The 22,594-nt window shown below is 38.3% G+C and overlaps 2 protein-coding genes across 4 annotated transcripts in view; both read right to left on the bottom strand.

The window, feature by feature from the left end:
• Window positions 1-4,212: 4,212 nt before the first annotated feature.
• On the bottom strand, window positions 4,213-7,935 carry holn1 (CD2 antigen cytoplasmic tail-binding protein 2 homolog holn1). The gene is made up of 6 exons (XM_022082009.2): window positions 7,588-7,935; window positions 7,293-7,456; window positions 6,846-7,011; window positions 6,132-6,310; window positions 5,172-5,406; window positions 4,213-4,624 (listed from the first exon to the last, which is right to left on the bottom strand). Exons 1-6 carry the CDS (start codon window positions 7,742-7,744, stop codon window positions 4,443-4,445), a joined length of 1,083 nt encoding a protein of 360 aa, XP_021937701.1. The 5' UTR covers window positions 7,745-7,935; the 3' UTR covers window positions 4,213-4,442.
• A 1,077-nt stretch (window positions 7,936-9,012) lies between these two features.
• The window catches only part of goe (endothelin converting enzyme 1), a 33,940-nt gene continuing 20,358 nt past the window's right edge, over window positions 9,013-22,594 (bottom strand). The window contains exons 2-17 of one of the 3 annotated variants that reach the window (XM_022082011.2): window positions 20,366-20,504; window positions 19,884-20,042; window positions 19,289-19,437; window positions 19,074-19,136; window positions 17,882-18,001; window positions 15,937-16,137; window positions 15,319-15,446; window positions 15,106-15,209; window positions 14,630-14,757; window positions 14,203-14,301; window positions 13,393-13,574; window positions 12,639-12,752; window positions 12,165-12,429; window positions 11,386-11,481; window positions 11,121-11,197; window positions 9,013-10,186 (exon numbers count right to left, since the gene is read on the bottom strand). In XM_022082011.2, coding sequence (XP_021937703.1) covers window positions 10,084-10,186; window positions 11,121-11,197; window positions 11,386-11,481; window positions 12,165-12,429; window positions 12,639-12,752; window positions 13,393-13,574; window positions 14,203-14,301; window positions 14,630-14,757; window positions 15,106-15,209; window positions 15,319-15,446; window positions 15,937-16,137; window positions 17,882-18,001; window positions 19,074-19,136; window positions 19,289-19,437; window positions 19,884-20,042; window positions 20,366-20,504 — 2,127 coding nt within the window. In that variant the 3' untranslated portion in view covers window positions 9,013-10,083. Of the gene's footprint in view, window positions 10,187-11,120; window positions 11,198-11,385; window positions 11,482-12,164; window positions 12,430-12,638; window positions 12,753-13,392; window positions 13,575-14,202; window positions 14,302-14,629; window positions 14,758-15,105; window positions 15,210-15,318; window positions 15,447-15,936; window positions 16,138-17,881; window positions 18,002-19,073; window positions 19,137-19,288; window positions 19,438-19,883; window positions 20,043-20,365; window positions 20,505-22,594 lie in introns of those variants that run through there. The other 2 variants (XM_022082012.2, XR_002546183.2) reach the window with 2 other exon arrangements.

Raw genomic sequence — 22,594 nt, 5'->3', positions numbered from 1 at the left:
AAATAAACCCAGAAGCTTTCGACTGCATCTGTGTTAATTATAACATTATCTTGGTTAGCGTCACAAGCATGAGAGAAGTTACTTTATCAAACAATCAAAAACCAAATTCGTATTTCACTGACAAGGACGCGAATGATTTCGATCTATTCGATTTAACTCAGTGGAATCTGACATCAGAAATTTCTGCTTTGCCCCGATCAAGACGAATGGTTAAGCGGCGAGAAATGGAACCAGCGACCTTGAAATTCAATTTAAAATTATATTCAATATTTACGTTTCCAACGCAAAGACATTGGACAACGACTCCATGGTGCCTCGTACAAACAGCTCAGGGCATGTACAGTACTTCGAAAGAAAAACTGAACATATCGCAACCTTCCTGATTCCTTCAAATCCTTCAACTACGTAGTGATGCTAGCAGTAACCATAAAATAATTACACAAATCAGTCTACCACTTCCACTAGTACAGATTCTGGTTATGAGCCAAATCTCTGATCAGAAACTGGTTAACCTGAGGTTTCTCCTGCCATATCCTTTCCAATTCATTAATCACCCTATCACTTGACACTACATAGTCAGAACTATTGACAACGCCGTTAAATAACCAAACACCGAAGGAAAAAAAAACTTCACTTGACCTCAAACTAATGTTACAGCACAATCAGCCTATGATAGATGTTTCAGAAACACCCTGTATAGTGTCGAAAGAGGAATCGTGCATAAGGAAGCAGCCATGTCCTTAATTATTAGGAGTCGCTCCTTGCATTTGCAGGCGAAATTTTTTGCGTTCCTGCGAATCGCAGTGTACAATTAAAACCGCAAAATCATGACAATCGCCATTCTGACGTCATAATTCTTTCACGCTTCACTTTTCCCGAAAGGCCAGAAAGTTTCAGGCACGTAACAGGTTTTAAAATTTTGTCCCGAATAGGATACTGAAATAAAACCACGTGTGATAGTTTCGAGGGTCGCAGAAGGACCACGAAAAAAAACAAGGGACCTCCATGCCCTCCATTCTCACATTGGGGGCTCTCCCGCGTTGAAAGGCCCCGTCTTAACCGAATGGCCTGTCACATGGCACAGGCGTCCGATCCAATTCTAAACTGAGGAGAAACCACGCCTGGATATGGTTGCCACGTAACACAAGCGTCTCGACGCCTGCCAGCTGCTGAGCCAACGAGTGGAGTGAATCATCGGGCAACTGCAAGCGTCATGTCTCTTCCCCCTTCATCTACACGCGGGATGTGCAATCATTCGTAACTGCATCAGCCCTCAAGCAAAAATACAATTATTCACCCCATTTTAATGTCGTTCTAGATGGAAATCTGGCTTATTTCCACCACGTCACTACCCTCACACCCAACTCCGTTTCATCTATTCTAATATTATCCCCCATCTACGTCTAGGTCTTCCAAGGAGTCTCTTCCATTTTGGTTTTCCAACTAAAATTCTGTACACATTTCTCATCTCTCTCACATGTGTGACACCTCTTCCTCCTTGATTCGATCCTAATAGAATTATTTTTTTTATTTGAAGAGTATAAATTACAAAGTTCCTCATTATGTAGTTTTCTCAATTACCCTGTCACTCGTTCCTCTCAAACATCCAAATTCTGGTTTCTACCCTTAAGATGAGAAACCAAGATTCACGACGATACAAAACAAATGTGAATGACGTGGATGTGACGTAAAAGTGGCCGATGATCGCACGAAGACGTACAAACTTGTCGTCAGTTCACCGTGGCACGGCACATACACACCTACAGACGCAGTAATAGATAGAAACCAAAATATACAACAGAGCAACGTCAAAGCTGGATATTAAATCAATCACCAGTATTTGGAGAGAACAAAACAAACATGGCTTTATTTACAATTAGGGCCTAACACACTCAAACTTCAGGAAAAACTTGAGTTACTTACACACTAATGACCATTTCCATTTCAGTTTTAACAGAAATTAACCTTGTAAATAATTCTACAGATTGACCAACAAAATAAGACTTCCTCCTCCAGTTACAGGAACACAAATTACTAAAATGTCACAACAGACAAGAAATCCATTCACAGGCGTAACCAAGTCTAAAAATGTTTGTGCCGTCTGAGCAAGTGACCTGACGCCGATATCTTAATACGCCGAGCAATCCGTCATTGCTACATCGCAATACTTTGCAGACTTGCCACATCCTCTCTTACACCCCCAATAAATCAGAGAGAGATACTACAAATCCACCGTTAATTTGATCAAATGTCTGCTTGTGGTACCGGCTACTGACCGACCTTCAACTGACGCGGTGTCCACGACTACCTTCCCCACAATTGTGGTTCTCGACATTCCTCTTTCATACAAACATTTAAAAAATACCAATTAATCGGACTAACCCCTTCGCCCCTAACGTCGGCCGGTGACAATCAGTATTCAGGCATTTTGCGTGGCTGCGGCACAAAGCAGCTGCGATTTCAAATGCTGAAACGCATTTTTCCTGACTAAGATCAAGACATTCAATTCCAATAAACATCAGACATACGGAATGTTGGAGGGGGGTCAATATTCACACGGCTGACATCTTAAAAATGTGCGGTACAAAAGAGTCAAGTAAGATGCTGGTGCTCTTCCACATAAATTACTTCTCCTTTTAAACTTCTGCCTGGTAACGAGAAAAGTGACTTACGAACTTTTTATCAGTAGTCACACATTGAATGTGCGACCGACGACACACTAAAATAAGTTGCCTTAAGGATAAGAAATTAAATGCCTCATTTGTGTTTACCAAATGGAAAACGCCATAATACAAAACCATGGATAAATCAATGTACACACATCCACAAACTTCCCCCGCCAACTTACAGAGAACCGCATTTTGAGAGTGGCTGTACAGCTACGACAGATAAACAAATACAAAACATAGTAATTTGTAATGGGTAAAAGCTAAGAAGCGAGGAAATACCGACGACTCACAGATTCACAAAACCTCATTAATCTATTAATATTAGTGCATTCGGCTACTCGTTGACGATCACTTCAACTGCTCATTAAAAGATAAATAAATGATACTTTAAATCATGCAAAATTGCTTTGGACCTTTTCACACGATTAGACACCATATCTTACTCAATAATGATCACAGAACTTCAGGTATTTTTCTCTTTTCTTTTCAATGTAATCAACAACTGGGTAACAAAGACATCTGTTTACACAGATGTCAACATTTTATTATAAAATTTGCTCTGTCAGTAACAGACATTTGACACCAAATACATTCTGGATGTACGCTGTCATTTGTATATTTTTATCCCTTGGACATATTTCCGTTCAGAAAAATACATGATGCTCGGTGCATTAAAGTACATAAAATATTTTGTGTGATCTGTTAAATCTAAGCAGACAAATTTTTCAGAATGGAGGTCATTAAATCACAGCTTACAATGACCTTGAACGCTAAAATGTACACTCAGAGGCATGATTATTACAAGGAGCATTCCAGGCTTTCTAACTGAAATGTGTTTCACCGCAGGTTAGTGCTCTGCCAATAATAAGACTGCCGTTCCATTGCGTCACTGCCGAGGTCCCTCAGCCCAACTACCGAGATAAAAGTGCGTCCAGCAGTTCAGAACGTCAGTGTCAGATTTTAAGCAAAGAAATGTAATCATGACCGCAGAAAAGACAAGGATCCGAAGCAATCCACAAATACATCACAAACATGAATGGAGCAGACAGTGCTGACGAGTCCCGATGCCAAACTCATATGAACCGTGCGATGGAAAAGCAGTTCAACCGCAAACGCACGTCAAGCAGCTCCAGCCACGCTCAAAGAACATTTTGCTAATTTACAGCTTACACATTCCCTTCCACTGTATGACATGAACACGCACGCTATAGATCAAGCAGCGCCACCTGCTACCAGATGCTCTGGTTCCCAATGTTCAGACTGCAGCTCGGTGTCCTCCTCAGCACCTCAGTCAGTTCATGACAAATGCTGCTGCATATCCCACCAAAAGTACGAAACAGCATCTCCCGTTCTATGCCCTTAGCTCACAATTATGACATTAAATGATCAAATAGGCTGATAGACTTAACCTGGTAAATATTAATTTCATATAAAATGGGAAGTCTTCGAAGAATTCAAAATTCCAGATTGCAGAAAATAATGTCACACACGATATTCAGTCTTCAATATCTCAAGCACATGCATCAAGAAAATTTCTGCAGCGAACAGTTTCACGAATATATTTGTCTCCTCCACGATGCCTACTTCACATTTACCCACTACACAGAAATTATTCAAGCAAAATTATATTATACCTTGATTAGGGTAAACAGTGAAATATTTCTTTGATTCTTGGTAAACAAATCTCAAAGAACGGTACGTTGTAATTCAAGATGTGTCAAAGTTCAAATACAAACCCAAACTACACAAAAAAACAATGGAAGAAAACTGCGATTACATGTACAACTCAAAATCCACTCTAGACGAGTTGTAGAACTGACCATCCGTACTGCATTTGCGCACAAGAACCGATTTTTTGAAGTAGCCTTCATCCACCCAGGACTGCATCTGGGATGACGTGTGCGGTCCATGGATATCCGTACTCTTCTCATCCCACTTAAATTCCCACATTACCTCTGTCAAAATAAAAATAAAATCAGGTCTTGCAGTGCGACAGACTGCGAACGATATCCGTATATTAAGAACAGAACAACGATCCAGAGGTGCTCAAGGGAAGAAGGAAAGAGACTACTTGGAAGACACAGGCAAGGATGGAAGTACGTCATTCAGATACATCTCAAACCAGATCTAGGGTATGGACTGGATTCGTCCGGCTCAGGATGGGAACGGGTGGCAAAAACGACTGTGAACACAGCCGTGAACCTTGAGGATCCATAAAAGGCAGGAAATTTCTTGACCAGCTCAGCAAAGTACCAGCTTCTTATCAGAACTCAGCTCTGCTTTACGAGTGATGTGAGGTTGGCACTAAAAAACTTTCAATTCCGAAGTTGCAGCAGACAAAGGATTAAAAGCCTGTACAAAATCTAATATCGTCATCATCATCATCATCGTCCTAACAAACTTTCACACCTTCTCAAGAGGGAGTAGATCAATGGTAAAAAACATGATAAAAGTGCACCCTATATTACCTCGAACACAGCAAATGTCTACTGCAATATTTACCTTGGCTGTCTCCCTGCCCACCGCTCGCAGTTCCATTCCCCGTCGCGCCTCCATTTTCCGACTCTCCGCTTACGCCAGCTACCTCTTCTCCCCTACTCTTCTTCTTCTCTGCTTGCTGCTCCATTCTTGCTTTCTCCTTTTCATCAAAATCATCCGCGTACATATCTAACGCGTCCTCGTAATCTGCTGCTGGCCTGGATTGCATCCTCACATTTTTTCTTTCGGCATTTTCAATCTGTGAGGAGACGGATTTGAGGTTCTTATGGCAGAGAGTTTAAAGACAGCTTATTCTATATCGTTGTGCCACATAAGTAGATTACCAAACATATAGAACAGATAAAAGGAAATAAGGAAGAGGGTGAGAATAAAGATACGATGAGATCTGAGGTTTTCACGACGATGAAGATACCAATGTTCTTCCAGGTTGTGACTCTGTGCAGAAAGTAAGTTTGTCTGAAACATTGGCATGTACCTACGAGGCTACATGGCACCACGACAGAGGACACTGGCATTTCCCGGTGACTTTCAACGGGGTTTTTACACAAGTTTCAATGTGGCTAAAAGTCATAACATATACAGAATATTTCATAACACTAAATGTTCCATAAACAAATTTTATAGCCAGAATAGGTCACTAAGAATATGCTAAGGGCTGAATAACCAGGGTTTGGTTCCACTGCATCCAAAAGAAAACAAAAAAGAAAAAAGGAAAGAAATGTTGACCATTTTGGTTCACAGACATCAACAGTAGCAATGCGAAGGGTCACCAGGAGAATTCTTTTTTATTTTATTTGTAATGCCGACAAAGTACCTAAAACAGTAAGTATGAGGGTTTGCAGATGACAGAAAAAAAAACTGGGAACCACTGCCTTAGACCCAAATTGAGTTCATTTATCTACGACTACACGTCCATCTGTATGTTCAGAGATAAAACATCGCAACAATGTCTATGATACCTACCAACTTGACAATGTGTTCATAGCTTTCCTGGTAAATGTCCATGTTGCCAGTCTTGGTAAGGAGCCGATTCGCTAGCTCAGTCAAGTCTGTAACTTGCTGCTGGTTGTCTTGTGTACCATCATCCTGTCCGGCTTTCTTTCGTCGCCAGCGCTCAGATGCCGACAGACTTTTGTTGCCTCCTGTTAAACAAATGTTTAAATATTTAATACAGAAACAGCACACAAAAGAATCAAACAATTAAGGAAATACAATTACGCCTCAGTACTCAGAGCAATGCAGTTGTAAGTGTGCATCATCAAATAATAATTTTCGAAGAGTGCAAACAGTTGGATGCATTTCTTAGACCTTCCCATACCTCAATAACAACCTCATTAAGAGGGTTCCTTGTAAATTTGCAGCCCTAAAAACAAAACACTATAGGATATGTAGGATGTTGCAGGCAGCTCAAAACAACCATACGTCAGAGCTATTCTGCCATCCATTTCCCTTTCTGGTGGTGTTCTTACTTCAGGCTACATCGACTATAGACAAGAAGCAATGGGACCACCTTATCCATGTATATAAACTCTGCGGCAAAAACCAGAAAAACCTTTACAATCAGACTTGTTTTAAACTTCCGTATGTTCCTTAAATTTCATAACATTAAACAAGTCATAAAATATAAAACTATAAAGAAGTGACCACTAAGAATTCCTAATGCCGCAATGAACTCACCAAGCCTTCGTAATGATTTTGCAACAGATTCGCCTGGCTTCATTAACTCTAGCATTTGTTTATAAACAGCTATGTGATCAAAAGGTGTGCCAACATCAGAATAATCACTCTCGCTGTCACTTCCATTGCCTTCAGTTTCCTGAGGTAACTTGTCTGTTTTCTTTATCTGAAACAAGAAAAGAAAATTCCACATTTCTTCACATCTTCTTAGCATAGGTCCATCAAAGAACTGTACACAGAACAACCAATGCTTACACAAGTTTAATCTTCAGGAATACAAACATTTTCTAAATGTCACATCTGGATAACTTAGGGTTCAACAAATGTTCACTTAGTTCACTCATCAAAATGGAAATTTAATGTCACTAAATCTCTTACAGTGTTTTACGTCGTTATTATTACATCTATTACCACCACACAACCTCAAATGCTTTAAGTGGTTATTACCTTAACCCAGTCAATATTTTCTAACCAATTATCTTTTATTTCTGCTCCTTTTTTCCAATGATAATTGCCTTCAGTATCAAAGTGTCCTTCTTCCAATTCCTCCTTCATGTTGAATGGTGTAATTCTCACTTCACCATCAAAACCAGCTGCTCCCTCTTCTTGACCTGATCGTAAATAAAAACGAAAGAATCTGAATGACAATTTACAATACTAGTTGATATATAGTAATCTCTAAGAGTATCTAATTCATATTGAAAAATGTTAAGTTTTGAAAATTCAAAGTCTAAATTCTCACCTTCAATTTCATCTTCTGCTAGAATATCGTAAGTTTTTTCCTCTCCATCATCTTCTTCGTCAGAATCAAGTGAATTCTTTTTATTAGTTTGTTTGATTTTAGTCCCAGTGTCTGCCCAGTCCTCTTCGAGTTCATCTTCCAACTTTCGTTTTGGCATTTCTATTAAACTAACCACTAAATAAGCGTATAAAATAATGAAAGCGATGTACCAAACCTTCAAGACTGATCTACTCTAAATATCAGAACTTGAAAATCAACTAAGAATAAACTAATGATGGCTTTGCCTCCAAAATATAAAAATAAACAGCCATTAATAGCTTACATTTCGAGATATCGAAGTCCGCTGCGTTTGTGATGAACACAGATGAAAAACCGTAGTAGCTACGACTACTTTTTCATGTTCTGTACAGAACTTCCGTTTCAGAAAATGTGATGGATAAGGGATAATTAATGGGAATTGAAAAATATTTCGTCAATAAGACATTAAAAATATTTACCATCAACTCCATTATTGAATGTAATTAGGATAGACCTGTCTGTGTCGCATTTTTCAGCCAAATTCGTGCTGCCATCAATCGGTGGCACAGAGAACTATTGTGCCTTCAATATAATAATTTCTGAACGGATTTTCATTAAACTTTACAGGGAGATTGGCCATTGAAGCTTATTCAACAGGAAAGCTCCTTAATTTTATACAATGAATAATTTCTCAAACATGTTGCTGGTAACTTTTAACTAAACCAGCTACTATGATCCTGTGGTATGCAAAGATCTAATTGGACCATATACAACCACCTTTGAGAGATATAGTCTATCATAAACTGCTAGTGTAGAACAAAATGGTTCTCCTCCTAGACTCTAGATCCACCCAATGTCCTTCTGCGACATGAACCCTGTAGATTTATAACCTTCACAGAGTTTTAAGAAGAGGTGTTTGTACCTCCAAAATCAAACATGTAATCCAGAATTTGTGGTCAGTAGAATATGTATCTTCTTTACCCCTCGTAATATGAATGTACAACAAAATCTTATATCATCACATACCATTCAATTTTAACAACTGTATATTCTTCTTCCCCTTCCTCATAGTACGTTTCCACTTTATGTGGGTTGTCTATCTACAAATGGCACATTTTCATTAAATAATAAAACTTTCCGTCATTACTACAACCAAGAAGTATGCATTTTCAAAGTAACTTTTGGTGTCTGGCTGATATTCTATTATTAAAGAGTAAGAGTCACATTATAAGCACTAAAGCTCATCTCTGGATCCTGTCCTCAGCCAGTTGAATCAACCCTGACTTACATTTCATATCATCCTAAAATATCATTCACTGCAGGTAGCCCATCATGAACTCTTGTTGTAACAGTTCTACCATTAGTGCGAGATGTGTACATTGGGTAGTGGAAGCTGCAACATTATAATTTTCAAGCAAACAAATAAGTATTTTATTATTATAATAAAAGACATTTTAAGCAATATATATATTTCCTATTTACATGAATACAAATTTTATATTAGATTAGTAAATGAAAGATATATGTACAAATTGATAAAAAATACCTAAACAATTAGGTAGAATCACAAAGAGAAGGCAGTTAAATGTGGACTTTATCGCACAGTTCAGACACGATTTACTACTGCCATCATCAGCCAATAATGTATTGACTCTTCCAGGAAGAAATCTAATGGACAGTTTGCAGTAACACACATTCACTGCCAATAAAAGCAATTACTGTCCAACTGACTGCACTCCTAAAGCACAAATGACAGCTGGCAACATACCTTCATTGTATAAACATTTTGTCTTGCCTACAATAGATATCATTAAATTAACACAGAATCTTCATAGTACCAGATTTTAAAAATATAAATATCTTTATTTCTTGAAAATAGAACATCTGTGTCAGTCTGATCAGACAAGGCTACTTGACCAACACATTTAAAACTGGCACATAACCTCTATTAGCCACATGTCATGGCTTACATGCAGTCCATCTGGTAGCATAAAGTAAAACCATTAACCTAGGAGGGATAGATCACCTGGCATCCCTGAAGCACAAAATTAATTTACTCTATCTATTCTCTATAGAACAAATGTCAAAGCACTGGACCGTGAATGTGTTTTTGCATTGCCATGTACCTTACTACTCTCTTATCTGATCCACATACAATCTTCACAGTGCACGTGTAATTACACTTCAAGAATTGTTTTCAATTTGCCAATAAAGTGTTTCATACACTGAATAAACTCCAGTTTTTGTTTCAACACCAAAATTTCAATGACTTCACAGCTTTCAACCCTAACATGAAAGAAAGCATCAATTTACAACCAATGTAACATTATCTATGTTTTATCACTTTTTTATTATTTACAAAAATATTAAAAATTAAAATCTTACTTGCATGAAAAAATAAAAAGTGTATTAATAAGTTGCCTGTCACTTTGAGAGAAACAGGACCTGATTATGTGCAGAACATTCTGAATGTTTTCTTTAAAGTATTTCCTTACAAATATTTGACGAATAATATGCTGAACTAGACGGGCAGGAAAAAGCTTCTGTAAATGACTTCAACTGCTTAAGGACTGTCTTCAATCTGAAAAATAGGGGGAAAAATGGTCCAAATTTGCTGAATTAATAAATTATTGCTAAATAAGAAAACCAACAACAAAAAACCCTTTGGCTGTTCACACACACAATTACAGCTTGGCCACACAGGGTAACAAAACTTCCAGACCTTAGCAAGATAACTCATCCAAATTATAAATCATGCATGAGAAATCTCATCAGGGACAACTAAAGAATTAACAATATTAATAATAATAATCCGTGGCCTAACAGCCCTTTGAGATCCAAAGCTGGCTGCTGGCCTCACGTTCACATGCCTAAGCAGAGGTGAACGATCATCCAACCAGACATAGAGTGACGTGTGGTCAGCACAACAAACCCCCAGCCATTGCTAGTTTTCATGAAAAGAATTAATAAGAACAACACTTATAACAAAAATACAAACAAATATTTCTTTCAGTGGTATATTACATTTAGTATTACAGAACTTCAGGATTTTGTCCATCACCTGATATTCTGAGAAGAATACATTTTTGAAAACCGAAATAAGTTTCCGCTCTCAGGTGAAAATATGGGGAGAACCTATTGTACGCAAGGCACGAGAGTAGACGTGGCCTGTGTGGAAGGGGGGGGGAAGTGGGTTCTGCACATGCGCTGGTGACTTATTCCTTACCTAAGAACCTTGTGTTATCAGTCAGTCAGTACATTATCTCACGACATACGGCCTGTATAAGCTGCGGGTGTTTTTCGGTCCGCTAGTAGCACAGAATTCTACCCCACCTCCCTCAAAAGATGTCAGGTCTACTCTCGTGCCTCGCGGACAATACTATGTTAGGTCCACCAGAAAGAATCAACGTCAACCACTGGACAACACATACATTATGTTAATATTAGCTACGCATATTAAAAACTATAATTAGCAATGAACCGCTGTATACATTTCAAAGCTGTCTGTAACTCACAATAAAGATCCTTTCAGGTTGAAGCTTATGGTTTCATCAGTATCATCCTGCTGTACCGTAGACACAGAACACAGCATCTGAGGGGTAGAAAATCACAGGATGGATTTAAATATCACAACCAGAACATAATAAAATGTTACACAATAAACTGTGAAATGTTCTTCGTAATCTTCCAATCACACTGTTTCTCGATAGTTTTCCCTTCCCTGATTCAGGTAGTGACACTTCTACAATTTAAAGTATATGAACAGAATCTTATACAGACCTGAGTTTGCGTGATGAAAAATATAGCATCGCTTTCAAACATCTCCATCGCTGGCTGGTGGGTATGAGGCAGCTCGGATAAAGCTGCTACCATTGCCTACACAAGCAAACAAGTATTATGCTCCACCAGAGCTCCGAAGGAGGTTTTATTGTTTATCGCACTACTAAATGCAATTATAACATGCCACCATGTAAATTTCACAATGATTTATGACTTACTGTCAAGAGACCTTCAAACTTTCACAGTGACTATAAGTGATGAAATGTAAATGGCTATGTGTAGTCTGGTAGAAGTTTATTGATGCTTCATAGGTGCTGGCTGCCTCCATCATCAGGACAATAATCAAAACCCTAATGGTGGAGGCAGCAAGCAACTCCGCAATGTCAAAAACTTCTACCAGAATATACAGCACAACAACGTAGAAGACAGCCATCTTCATTTTCATACTAGCTGATGTGAAAACATGAAATCTCAGATGGAAATAAACTGGAGGATTGAAAATCAAGTTAAGAGTGAAAATTAAAATGTACTGTAGAAGAAACCAGGGTAGTTGGTTGAGCGGCAACACTGGCGTAACTCGAAGTGTCCGAAGACAAAGAACTGATCCAGTTAATGTCACAAATTTCTTGAGTTTGCACATAAATTCAAAAACATACAGACCGCACTTTGTTTCTAGCAAATATCTCCAATCCGACATTCACAACAATCCATAATTTCTCTTTCGGTAAGTTATAATCTCTCCAGCTGATACACCATTTATTAACCCAACAAATACATACCAAGTGCGCTTGCCTGATCGCAGCTATTTGCTTCATGGCTGCCAGAGCTGTTCTGTTAGCCACTGACTCTGAAACGTGGCTCAACTTAATTAAATCTTGTATTAGGAACTTTATGGGACCCTGTACTTCAAGGGCTGACTGGTTTACTATCACGTGATCTGACGGAAGGATCTTCCCATCAGCTCCATAAAGAACATCCCACGGAAGGACGGCTGACACAAAGGCAGACGCTAATTGAACGCCCACACCGCCGTACAGAACAGATCTGAAAACAAGAGCATACAACACTGAAGCCATGAAGTAAAATGGAACAAACGCTATCTGGAATGGGTGAAAAAATTACAGCCTCTTGAAGTTATTTTGTGTTGAACTATAATCTGAAATGGAAGCTATAATATCACACTAAGGAGCTTTGGGGAATTTTTATATTCTTACAACTTTCATAAAAAAAAATCAGACTAAACTGCTACTTACAAGGGATATTGTGGATGGAAGGCTGGCGTCACCAAGACATGGAGGGGTGCAACCACTTTGTTGGCTGGTGCCACATACGTCAGGCTGCTGCTGGAAGATAAAGCGTCTATCCACCTGAAGAAAATAAAAACTATACAGCTCATTATCTGAAGTACACAAAACATAACCTAACAGGATTTAACAAAGTAAATAAAAATGTTGTGCAGGTGCTTGTGAAGTGGTAATGAAAATTTAGGTTATGTAAGAAATAAGAAATTTCTAAACTACTTTAGTGGTTATTATCTTAGCAGTTCTTCCAATTTCTGTATTTAACTTCAAGCTAGAGAAAGAGATGAACAGACAGAAAAAATTAGTCAGTAGACCATCTTAAAAAAAGTATGTTGCAAAATTCTGAGGGTATGTAGAAACATTCTATATACCAGAGGCTCCCAAAGTGTGGGGTGCATGTTGTTTGTATGAAAAAAATTTTAACGAAATATGGAGAAACATTTTTAACATCCTTTGCTTGGTTGAGGCAGTTTAGTTGTCTTAAAGTGCTGTATACTCATAGCTAAATTTTATGTCAAATCTGTTTGCTTGCGCCTGTTCTGGAAGGAGGGCGTGAAATTTATGAAATGTTTTAAGGGGGGTGCAAGGTATAAAAGTTTGGGAACCTCTGCTATATACTAATAACATATCAGTCACATCACATACAGCGCAATCTGTTATCATGATCAGGAATGCAATGTGATATGATAACAATATCTGTGCTCACCTATGCTCTTCAGAAGGAGAGGCTAGCCGTTCTTGCTGGATTTCTCGCAAGAACTCCACACCATATTGAATATTTTGAAAGAAATCATTCTTCTGCACAAACAGTTTTGAATAATAGCGCTCCCTGTATTCTTTGGTCAAGAGATTTGGCGGAAATCCAACTTGTAGTTCCAGTGTATCTATCTGTGATAAATCGCAGAAAGTTACGTTTTCGTAAGTCGCTGTTTGTATAAATCATTCTCTTCATGCTTTCAAAATATATGTTCACAATGAACTTGTATTCTTTGTATAGATCACATAACAAAAGAGGCCATGACACCTGCTAATTCATGTTTCATTTCTCCCACCACTTCACAGTTCTTCAACAAACATTATTATTCAAGTATACATCAAGAGCCATCAGATGAATTCCGTTATGGTCCAATCTGGTCCACTATAAAGGCTTCTAAAGCTCAAACTGAACTTTGTCAAATTTCTCAAACACTGATCGATATACGAGAGACAAGAGTGCGTTAGATAAAGTTAACGAGTCATTAAAATATATAATTAATCTTAAACAATTTTATACAGTGTGTATTTTATAAAACATGATTAAAATACGTTCAAACTTTTTCAGTCCTTTACAGACTTGTTTTAAATCTGTCATTTAAGTTCAAACCTAACATTCAGCTGGTTCTGTAACATGTGATGGGGAAAAGGTGGCAGCTCTTACTTCGTAACAAAACTTGAATAGAAGAAACAAGAGACTCACAAATATGTATTTCATGACACACATCTTTGACAAACAATATTCTTAATATTTTAAATGTACCTTCTCCAGTTTGAAAGCTCGGAGTTCAGACTGAAGCCACTCGGCTTGCTCTACTCTCTTCCTCACTTGGTTACGAGTCAAGTCAAACATTTCACTCACCTGTAATGAAATAAATTAAGATAATAACATTAAGGGCCCTTAAAAGTAGTTAACATGCATGTATTAGAAAAAACAATGCAGTGGTATGGAAATGTGTTAGACAAGGGTAACTTCAGGACACCTGAACCCTCACTGAGATTTGAAACATTTACATTTCAAACGCAAATCAGAAATATTAAATTGTTTTCACTGATGACTGTGATGATGATGAGTTTCATCTAAGACACGCGCAATGGGCACAGTACTGTACGCATCCTCCATCTTGCTGCAATCATACATAATACATGATGATCTGAGTACGGTTGACGCCATTACGCATTGCACTCACCACGTTCGTGGCGGCATTTACGTCAGCCTCATTCATGGCTTCGTGCTGCAGTGCTGCTAGACCAAATCCCATGAACCTCTGAAGTGTTTCTATGCACATTTCCCAACGCTGCAGTGGTTCGTTTGCTCCTGAAATTAACACACAAATTTAATTACATAAAAATTCAGTCCATGTTGTGTTTTCTTTGCAACACAAAACAATTGGTTAGTGATATTTTGTAAAATAATCACTTTTTATTATGAGAATCATACAAATACCCTCTGTAGGCAAAATTCAGCGTTACTGGTGGTACATACAGTAACCACTGAGCTTTAATTAAAATGAATCTCAACATCCACTGGATAGGTGGCCTCGTGGCCCAGAGCCAGTCTAGACGTCAAACCAATAAATTCAATGGCACGCTTTTCCATACTGTGGAGGCACAAAAGTATAAAAATAAACATAAATAAACAAGAACGCGGTACACAGAATTTTACCTGTCATTTCTTTCGTAAAGTAATTGACGGTATCCCTGAATTCCTGTGACAGATATGGCAGGTAATGCAAAGCAAGGACCCACATCATATAGTTGTTCAATGACCTGAAATTAAGAAAAACACTTTGACAATTCCAAAGTTTACAATCATTAGGGGGAAAAAAGCAGTCACGTTAATTACGTTTAAAATGTCTTAATTTACAACACCACTTACCCTCTGTCAGTGGTAGACAGGATAGATGATACTTTCGTGATGTAATTCTCTGACGGCATAAGTACCTCTGTTTTGTCCCCAATATTTGCTTTAGGAAACATAGCGAGCAGGATATCATGGAAGGGAATCTAAAGACAGAATGAAAAATGTTACAAATTGTGACCTTATTAAAGTTGCAACATTTACTGCTCAAACTCAGCATATTAATTACTCACACCCAAACTAAAATAAGGTGAGCAATGGGAAAGCATGGGTTGCTGAGGTCCCTGCTTCAACCCTAAACATTGTCATCAATATTAAATATATGAACGTACTAAGAAAAACTGTCAGTGTCATGACGACCAGTCACCTGAAGACAAGATCACAGCCAGCACTCAAAACGTCATATCAAATACTGTGGATTCTTGTTAATTGGGACACATCAGGACTAGAAAACTTCGACCCAATTAAGCGGCTGCCCTGATTAACCGATGGCCCAATTGACCTGAATCTATTGTATATCTCAGACAATGGACAATGCCCAATATAATGTTGCCATAATACATAATCATTTGTCTATTTCTTATAGCCCTCGCCATCACGCAAATGTATTTCATAACCATCATGGGTTTAACTCACAGAAGGCGCCAGTATCTTGAGTTTCTCCACGGTTACAATCGTCGCCTGCGTCGGATCTTGCAAGTCCACAGAAGGCGGAGTTATCTCTGCAATACGCTTCTCAAAATGAAAGGTTTCATCGCTAAAGCGATCTGCAGCTGTACTGGTAGCACCAAGGTAATTGACGGAATCTCGCAGGTGGCGCTTGTAAGCTGTTACAGCCTGAAGCAGAATCATAGAACATGTAAACAGAGTTCAGTGGTTGAAAGTCTGTCTACACAACAATTTTTTATTACAGTTTCAATGTTTATTAAGAATCCACTACATGTTTCGACCTTAATTGATCATCTTCAGGTGGTTCTCTTTAAGTGTTTTCTAAGCTAACAGATATGACAGCTAATACAAATATGAAGATGGTGTCAACATCTGATGTAGAAGAGACCACCAGCATCATTTAATAAAAGACCTAGAAATTCTGTGTGGTGACAGATCTTCAAAAATATACAAAAATTCTGTTGAGGTAAATATTTTGTCCTTTTTGGTTCAAACACCATCTTCAGCGTGAAGACGATTTAGACAACATATTCCTCTATGACGTCCGTAATCACCTACAAGATCACACAGCATCACAACCCAGAAGATTACAATCAACATTCATATCCATGCCACGATGGACATGCACCAGTGGGGAAAGTACTCTAATCAGTACTGCCACCCTTGCAACTCACAATACTTTCTCATGGTTTAACCCATTGCCCCAGTTACCATATAAAAATGTAAGCTAAAATCTATTCCACATTACAATCAATCCCCTTCTAAAATTAAAAGTGATTCATATGTCAAATACCTAAATATAAGTACAAATAGAATCTTCATTAAACTAACCTTTCTTGTCCACATTTCACAGTCATGCAAACTGTGGAATCACAAGAAACATCAATAAGAGACGCAGAAGTACGTTATTAAGAGCAATATTACATAATGGCATGCAAAATAAAACTTAATTAAATTTATACTTTAAATATAAATACATATACTACACAGGAAACTTTGCAATGATATTTATATTTAAAATTAGGCTGCAGATTAGCGTATAGACAGGTAAGGTAAAGATTGTTTATTCAGTTATGTCATGACGTATTACGTCACAAAGTGCCGAGGGAGAGTCTAATAACACATTTGCCAAGGCCAAAAAAGTTTCATTAAAATTGCCTTAAAAGTACGAATTTTATTTGATAAGAATTTTTATTCACATCAGCCATTGTTTTGAAATTAATGGCTCTGAAGAAATTATTTATAAATTACAACTGCATTTGTAATGTGGGTGGAAATGGCTTCTGTAAGTTTTATTGACTACGTGTCATTGCTTGCATCATAGGAATGTATCATTAAACCATTAAATTCCAGCCGGCAGCCATTTAGTTCCGGAGTTAAATACTCTTCACCCAAACGACAAAGTTTAAATCAATATACAAAATAAATTAATACAAAAAATAAATTAAGTGCTAAAATTAATGATTAAACAATTAATACACCAAATAAAGATGGGTGAAAGTGGGTGAGTGCATACAAAAAATTTCCCTGCATAGTATTTTCGAACAACTCAAAGAAATTTAAATAATAGGTACAGTACTGTTTCTACAAATCTGCATCATACATCAAAATTTATAGTACATAACCTCTAAAATATGATACTGTATTCACACGATTAATAAAAAAACTATTTTTATTAAAATGCAAATTTCAATAAGACCTTGCTGTAAAATGATGCCATTTTATAATATAAATACAGAATACTTCAAATCCAGTGTCGTTAAATCCACGGTGCTTTACAGAGTTACTAAATAATTCGTGCTATAAGAAGTCTTCACTACGTCACAAAAGACTAAATCCATGCATCACAGAACACAAAACCACAAAACACATGTACAAGGATAAAAAAGCAGGTTTTGATTTAGAGAATTACATTTCTGTCAGCTATCAGCCTGAACAGGGCTTGGACGGATGAGACATTGGATAGATCGAGACAAACTCGACGGGATGGGGCCGAACCCTTTTGAGGGGGCTTGCCCGCTGAGCCTGGAAACTGCAAAACAAAGCAACAACACACGCAGAATTTTTACTTGCGGCAAGGACAGAGAAGGTCTGGTTGGAGGTTAAAAGTATCAGACACAAGCCGGGAATGCGTCTCGTTAAGAAATCTGCAGTTCCAAACGACTAACATTTGGCGATGTTAGGACGCTCGTCAGACAATTCCGAACACTTTAACCAGCGTTCAATATAATTCGAAGCTGTATTTATCTTGTATGATGTACTGATATCACAACTTCGTAAAAAGAATTGCACAGCGAACTAGATTTTCATTTAAACAGTTTGTGAATCAATCTGTGTGGCAACTGCCCTCAAACTTCCTTTCCAGCGTTCGAGAGCAACTGAACACGCCTATTTACAAAGATAACAGTGTCTATGTTGCAAGGATAATATAATACTTTTGATTTCTTAGATTTCCTTTGTATTACGAACTAAAGTAATTGTCTGACGATGGCCTTACAACTACTAAATTGATTAATTCATTAATTAAGCTTTTATCAACATGTTAAACATAAACATAAAAACCAAATTGTCAATTTCATCAACTCATAGTACCCACTACTAGAATGTTAATATGTAAATGAGCTTATGAAAGCGTAATCAATTACGAGAAAGTAAATTTTGTTTCTCGGAGCAATCAAATTTAAAAATATTGAAGCAAAAAATCTGTTGAAATACGAGTTTAGAATAATAATCACTATCCAATATCTGATACGGTACGAGTATTAAACACGCTGATAAATTAATTAGAAAATGATTAAACGATGTTAAAATACTGGCCTAGCACACGAGTCTTTGCATCACATTTCCTCAAATTACAATCAATTTCATGTGACACGTTAACACAAGATTCTTATTTTAATTTAAAGTCTTTATTTTACGAAAACAAATTTTTTGCTTTCAACAGCTCATTTCTACGGAAATGTTAATAAATCAGAACCGGAATGCAGCATCTGGTGGCGGAAGAATATCAGAGTAACCCGCAAACCCCCTCCCCTCACCTCCATAGCAAAATTAAATCACACCAAACTTCATTAAATTAACGCAAATTAGATAAATCTACTTACCGTACTATCAGATGGCCTATAGTAATAACTGCGGTCTGGAAGTCCTAGTCCAGCTGGGCTAACCTATAAAATTAAACAGTAATGTCTATTAGCCAGCGGACAACTCGCTCGTGGGACGTCTTAACAAATTATCGTACACAGTTCAGTGGCTGCAAACATCTTAACACGCAAAGGCCTTCAAGCCAACGTGTGGTACACGAAATATTTTCTCTCACCTGTATGATTGATCTTAAATGATCCCTAGGGTCAGGTACCACCACGACCTTAAAGAATGGAGATACGCCATACAGAGCATGTAAATGTTGAAGTGCTTGTCGATAATCCCACGAGTGAATTGAGAATTCACGTAGGACATTCCAACCCCCTGCATTAACAAAAAAGAATTTTATTTATAATTGACAGTGAACACTTCCACAAAGCAAATTCGAGATATTATTCGAGGGAAGGCAATGAATGTTCGCGTTCTCAGAAAAATTCAAGCATGTGAACCTAAGACAGAAATTAATAAAAATTGGAAGGAAGTACATGATGAAGAACTTTGTAATTTCATCATTGGCTCTACAGACCTCGAAGGTCCTTGGCCTCCTCACGCATTGAGGCGTCTTAATATTTGTAGGCATTCGGTAGGACTCCTTGAATGGGTAAAACAGTCCCGCTACACGCCATGTAGGTCACTTGGGGGGAGAGGAGGTATAGCTCCTACTCATTTTTGACTGAGTTTTATTAATTTTTCTGTATTGGTAAATTCCTTGATCAAATAACAGGCATAATAAATACACATCCAAAAAAATACAATATAATTCAGGTTACCCATCTGGTTAATGATCTTGCGCAGGGGTGTGTACTTGTCAGATTCGATGGTGTCGAGAGCCATGCATGACTCGTACAGTCGTGTCATCTTCCATTCAATTGAACTGTCCCGCGTTTGATGTGGCAGCGTTGCGACCAGAGCCCGGATAGCCTCTCGATCTGACGGTACGAGAAAGGATAAAAAAATTATCTAACACCAAACTGAATAGTTACCGCACTAAAGAATAACAATTTCTGCGATGATCACCCCTGGAATGGAATTTAATTGCTCTAATCTGTATCAGGGAAGGAATATGTGCTATTCTGTCAACCCCTTCCATGCCAAGTTAATTTTTGGGGATCTTTTCTCAATTCACTGTCAGTATCATACAATTTGAGTATATAAAAACCAAACATGACAAGCTCAAATGCTGATATGAGGGAACCCAAAAAAACTATCAATATGGTAAAAAATAATTTCCTCATCCCACACTGTGACTCACTCCTGAAGGCCATCTCCTCGACCTGACTCCATTTACTACGCGCCGCGGGTGGCAACGCGTGGTCCTTGAGCCAACCGCCACAAGCATAGTTCCAGAAATCCTCACATGGCGCTGCACTTCCATTCATCTTGGGTAACATCTGAAATGAAGTCACATCCGGTTACTTACGACACGTACACGTCCAGTTAACAAGCACTCAAAAGTATTGGAATTCACAGGTTGCAACGCAGCAGAAAACAAATAGTGTTCTCGACTAAAAAAATTATTTCCTTTAGACCGACAAAACCGCCACGGTGGTCTAGCGGTTAGAACGCTGGCCTTGTAATCCTGGGGTCTCGGGTTCGATTCCCGGCAGTGCCCGAATTTATAACTTGTGTTGGGCAAGGCCGTGGTCTAGGCAACACGGAGGTTTCCTCCGGGGGCTTCCCCGGTTTCTCCGTGGGATCCCAACAATTACTCCATTCACACACAGAAGAAGGCAATGGCAAACCACTTCTGGATCATCTGCCAAGAACGTATATGAACAGGTCCCAGTCCGAGAAAAGGATGGAAGTATCCTGTTCATATGGACCTGTCCTCAGACAGAACACTACAAATAAAAAATAAAAAAGACCGACAAACAAATGTCACAAATTCTTGTTAACAACCTAGACCAAATGTAATCATGTTGTAGACCTGCAACTACTTATCTACTGGATACAAACTTTTTGAACACCCTGTACATAAGAACCTCAGAAAGCAATGGAACAGACGCCGACACGTACAGTTTCACACGTCCCGACTCAGTGAACTTCAACATGAATACGTGAACAATCTCGTTAAAACCGTAACGCGTGTTACGCATCCCATCTGTCTCAAGTGCTGTATGGGTGGCATAGCTTCCAGGCGATTTCCTACTTACTATATTAACCGGACAGCGCAAGGGCCCATTTAAGAACGATGACACCGGGATCCCGAGCGTATATTGAATGTCTGGACGATAAATCTCGTCATCTCCATGCCCAAGGGATGTGTAAAACGCTCGAGCATTAACGCCCCCAGTTCGAACCCGTATCGGATCATCGACATTTGGCTCATCCGCCTGTGGCGTTATTTGTATAGAGGTATTAATTTTACACCCATACAAAACAATATGTAAAATTACACTTTTTCATGCGAGATGTCAGATGACGATGACCGTGTTCTGGGATACTGTGTCGTGGTGGCTGGTAGATACTGACAGACGTTTCAGAGGAGTTTACTGCCTCCATCGTCAGGGATAGAGGCAGTAAGGACCATGGCTAAAATAAAATAAATATCAGGCGGTATTAATCGTTTGTTTGTGAAGCTAACAGTCGCTCAACTTGTCAAGAAACCACAAAGTTACGGTCATTTTAGGTTCAATTTTTGGTTGTTTGACTTCGAACTGTAGGTTAGATTCTTGAATATGACGATCACACTAAGACTTCCAACTGAAAAGACCTGAGTTCCATCCCTCCTATAACCAGAACGGCAAGTCTACAGCCGTCCTCACACTGCGCCCTAGAGAGCTACCCGAATCGGTAAAGAGAGTGTTACAGAGAGGAGTAAATGTTTTTGAAAAAGCTGATATACTCAAATGGCTTGTGTTTTTGCATCAAGCCAGTGAATTGCTAACTCATATCCGGGAATTTTATCCCATCATCGCATTCTGGCATCACATATGCAACATCTGTCTCCTAGACACTGCGTGTCGACCCTGGAGACGATCTAGTGCTATGTTATACCGGAGCTGTAATAATTCCTGCGGACTGACACAGCCCAGGACAATGAATTGTAGTCAAGCAGTAAAATTAATTAGAATAAATATTAATCACGATGACCCTGACGGTCACACGGTTTAACCCATCAAACACGATGGTAACTATATATACCACTTTCTCCAATATTCAGTATATCTGCATTTTTCACCCAAAGTATATGTGTTTTGTATGATTCTAAGTGTAAACAGCGATTATTTCCTTAAACAGCGTTAAGCAGTTGATCTTTGTAATGGTGAAGTTTTGTGTTTTCTTCGCGGTACGGACTGAATTTTTAAATATTAATCAGACGAACTATGATACTCAGAATAAACAGCGATTATTTCTTTAAACAGCGTTAAGCAGTTGATCTTTGTAATGGTGAAGTTTTGTGTTTTCTTCGCGGTACGGACTGAATTTTTCAATATTAATCAGACGAACTATGATACTCAGAATAAACAGCGATTATTTC

This window comes from Zootermopsis nevadensis, unplaced genomic scaffold, assembly GCF_977971745.1.
Source record: "Zootermopsis nevadensis isolate Lab colony 2312 unplaced genomic scaffold, Znev_1.0 Znev_ptg000003l, whole genome shotgun sequence".
NCBI lineage: Eukaryota > Metazoa > Arthropoda > Insecta > Blattodea > Termopsidae > Zootermopsis > Zootermopsis nevadensis.
Note: the sequence above shows the minus strand (reverse complement) of the source record. Positions and strands in the feature narration are given on the sequence as shown.

Bases quoted from the DNA above. Each gene is read 5' to 3' on its own strand.
- holn1 (XM_022082009.2), bottom strand. From the start codon at position 7,744: ATGCCAAAACGAAAGTTGGAAGATGAACTCGAAGAGGACTGGGCAGAC. The intron at 7,457-7,587 runs GTGAGAATTTAG...ATTTACGATCAG, and splicing joins AGCAGAAGATGAAATTGAAG to GTCAAGAAGAGGGAGCAGCT. The intron at 4,625-5,171 runs GTAAATATTGCA...TTATTTTGACAG, and splicing joins TGGGCAGGGAGACAGCCAAG to AGGTAATGTGGGAATTTAAG.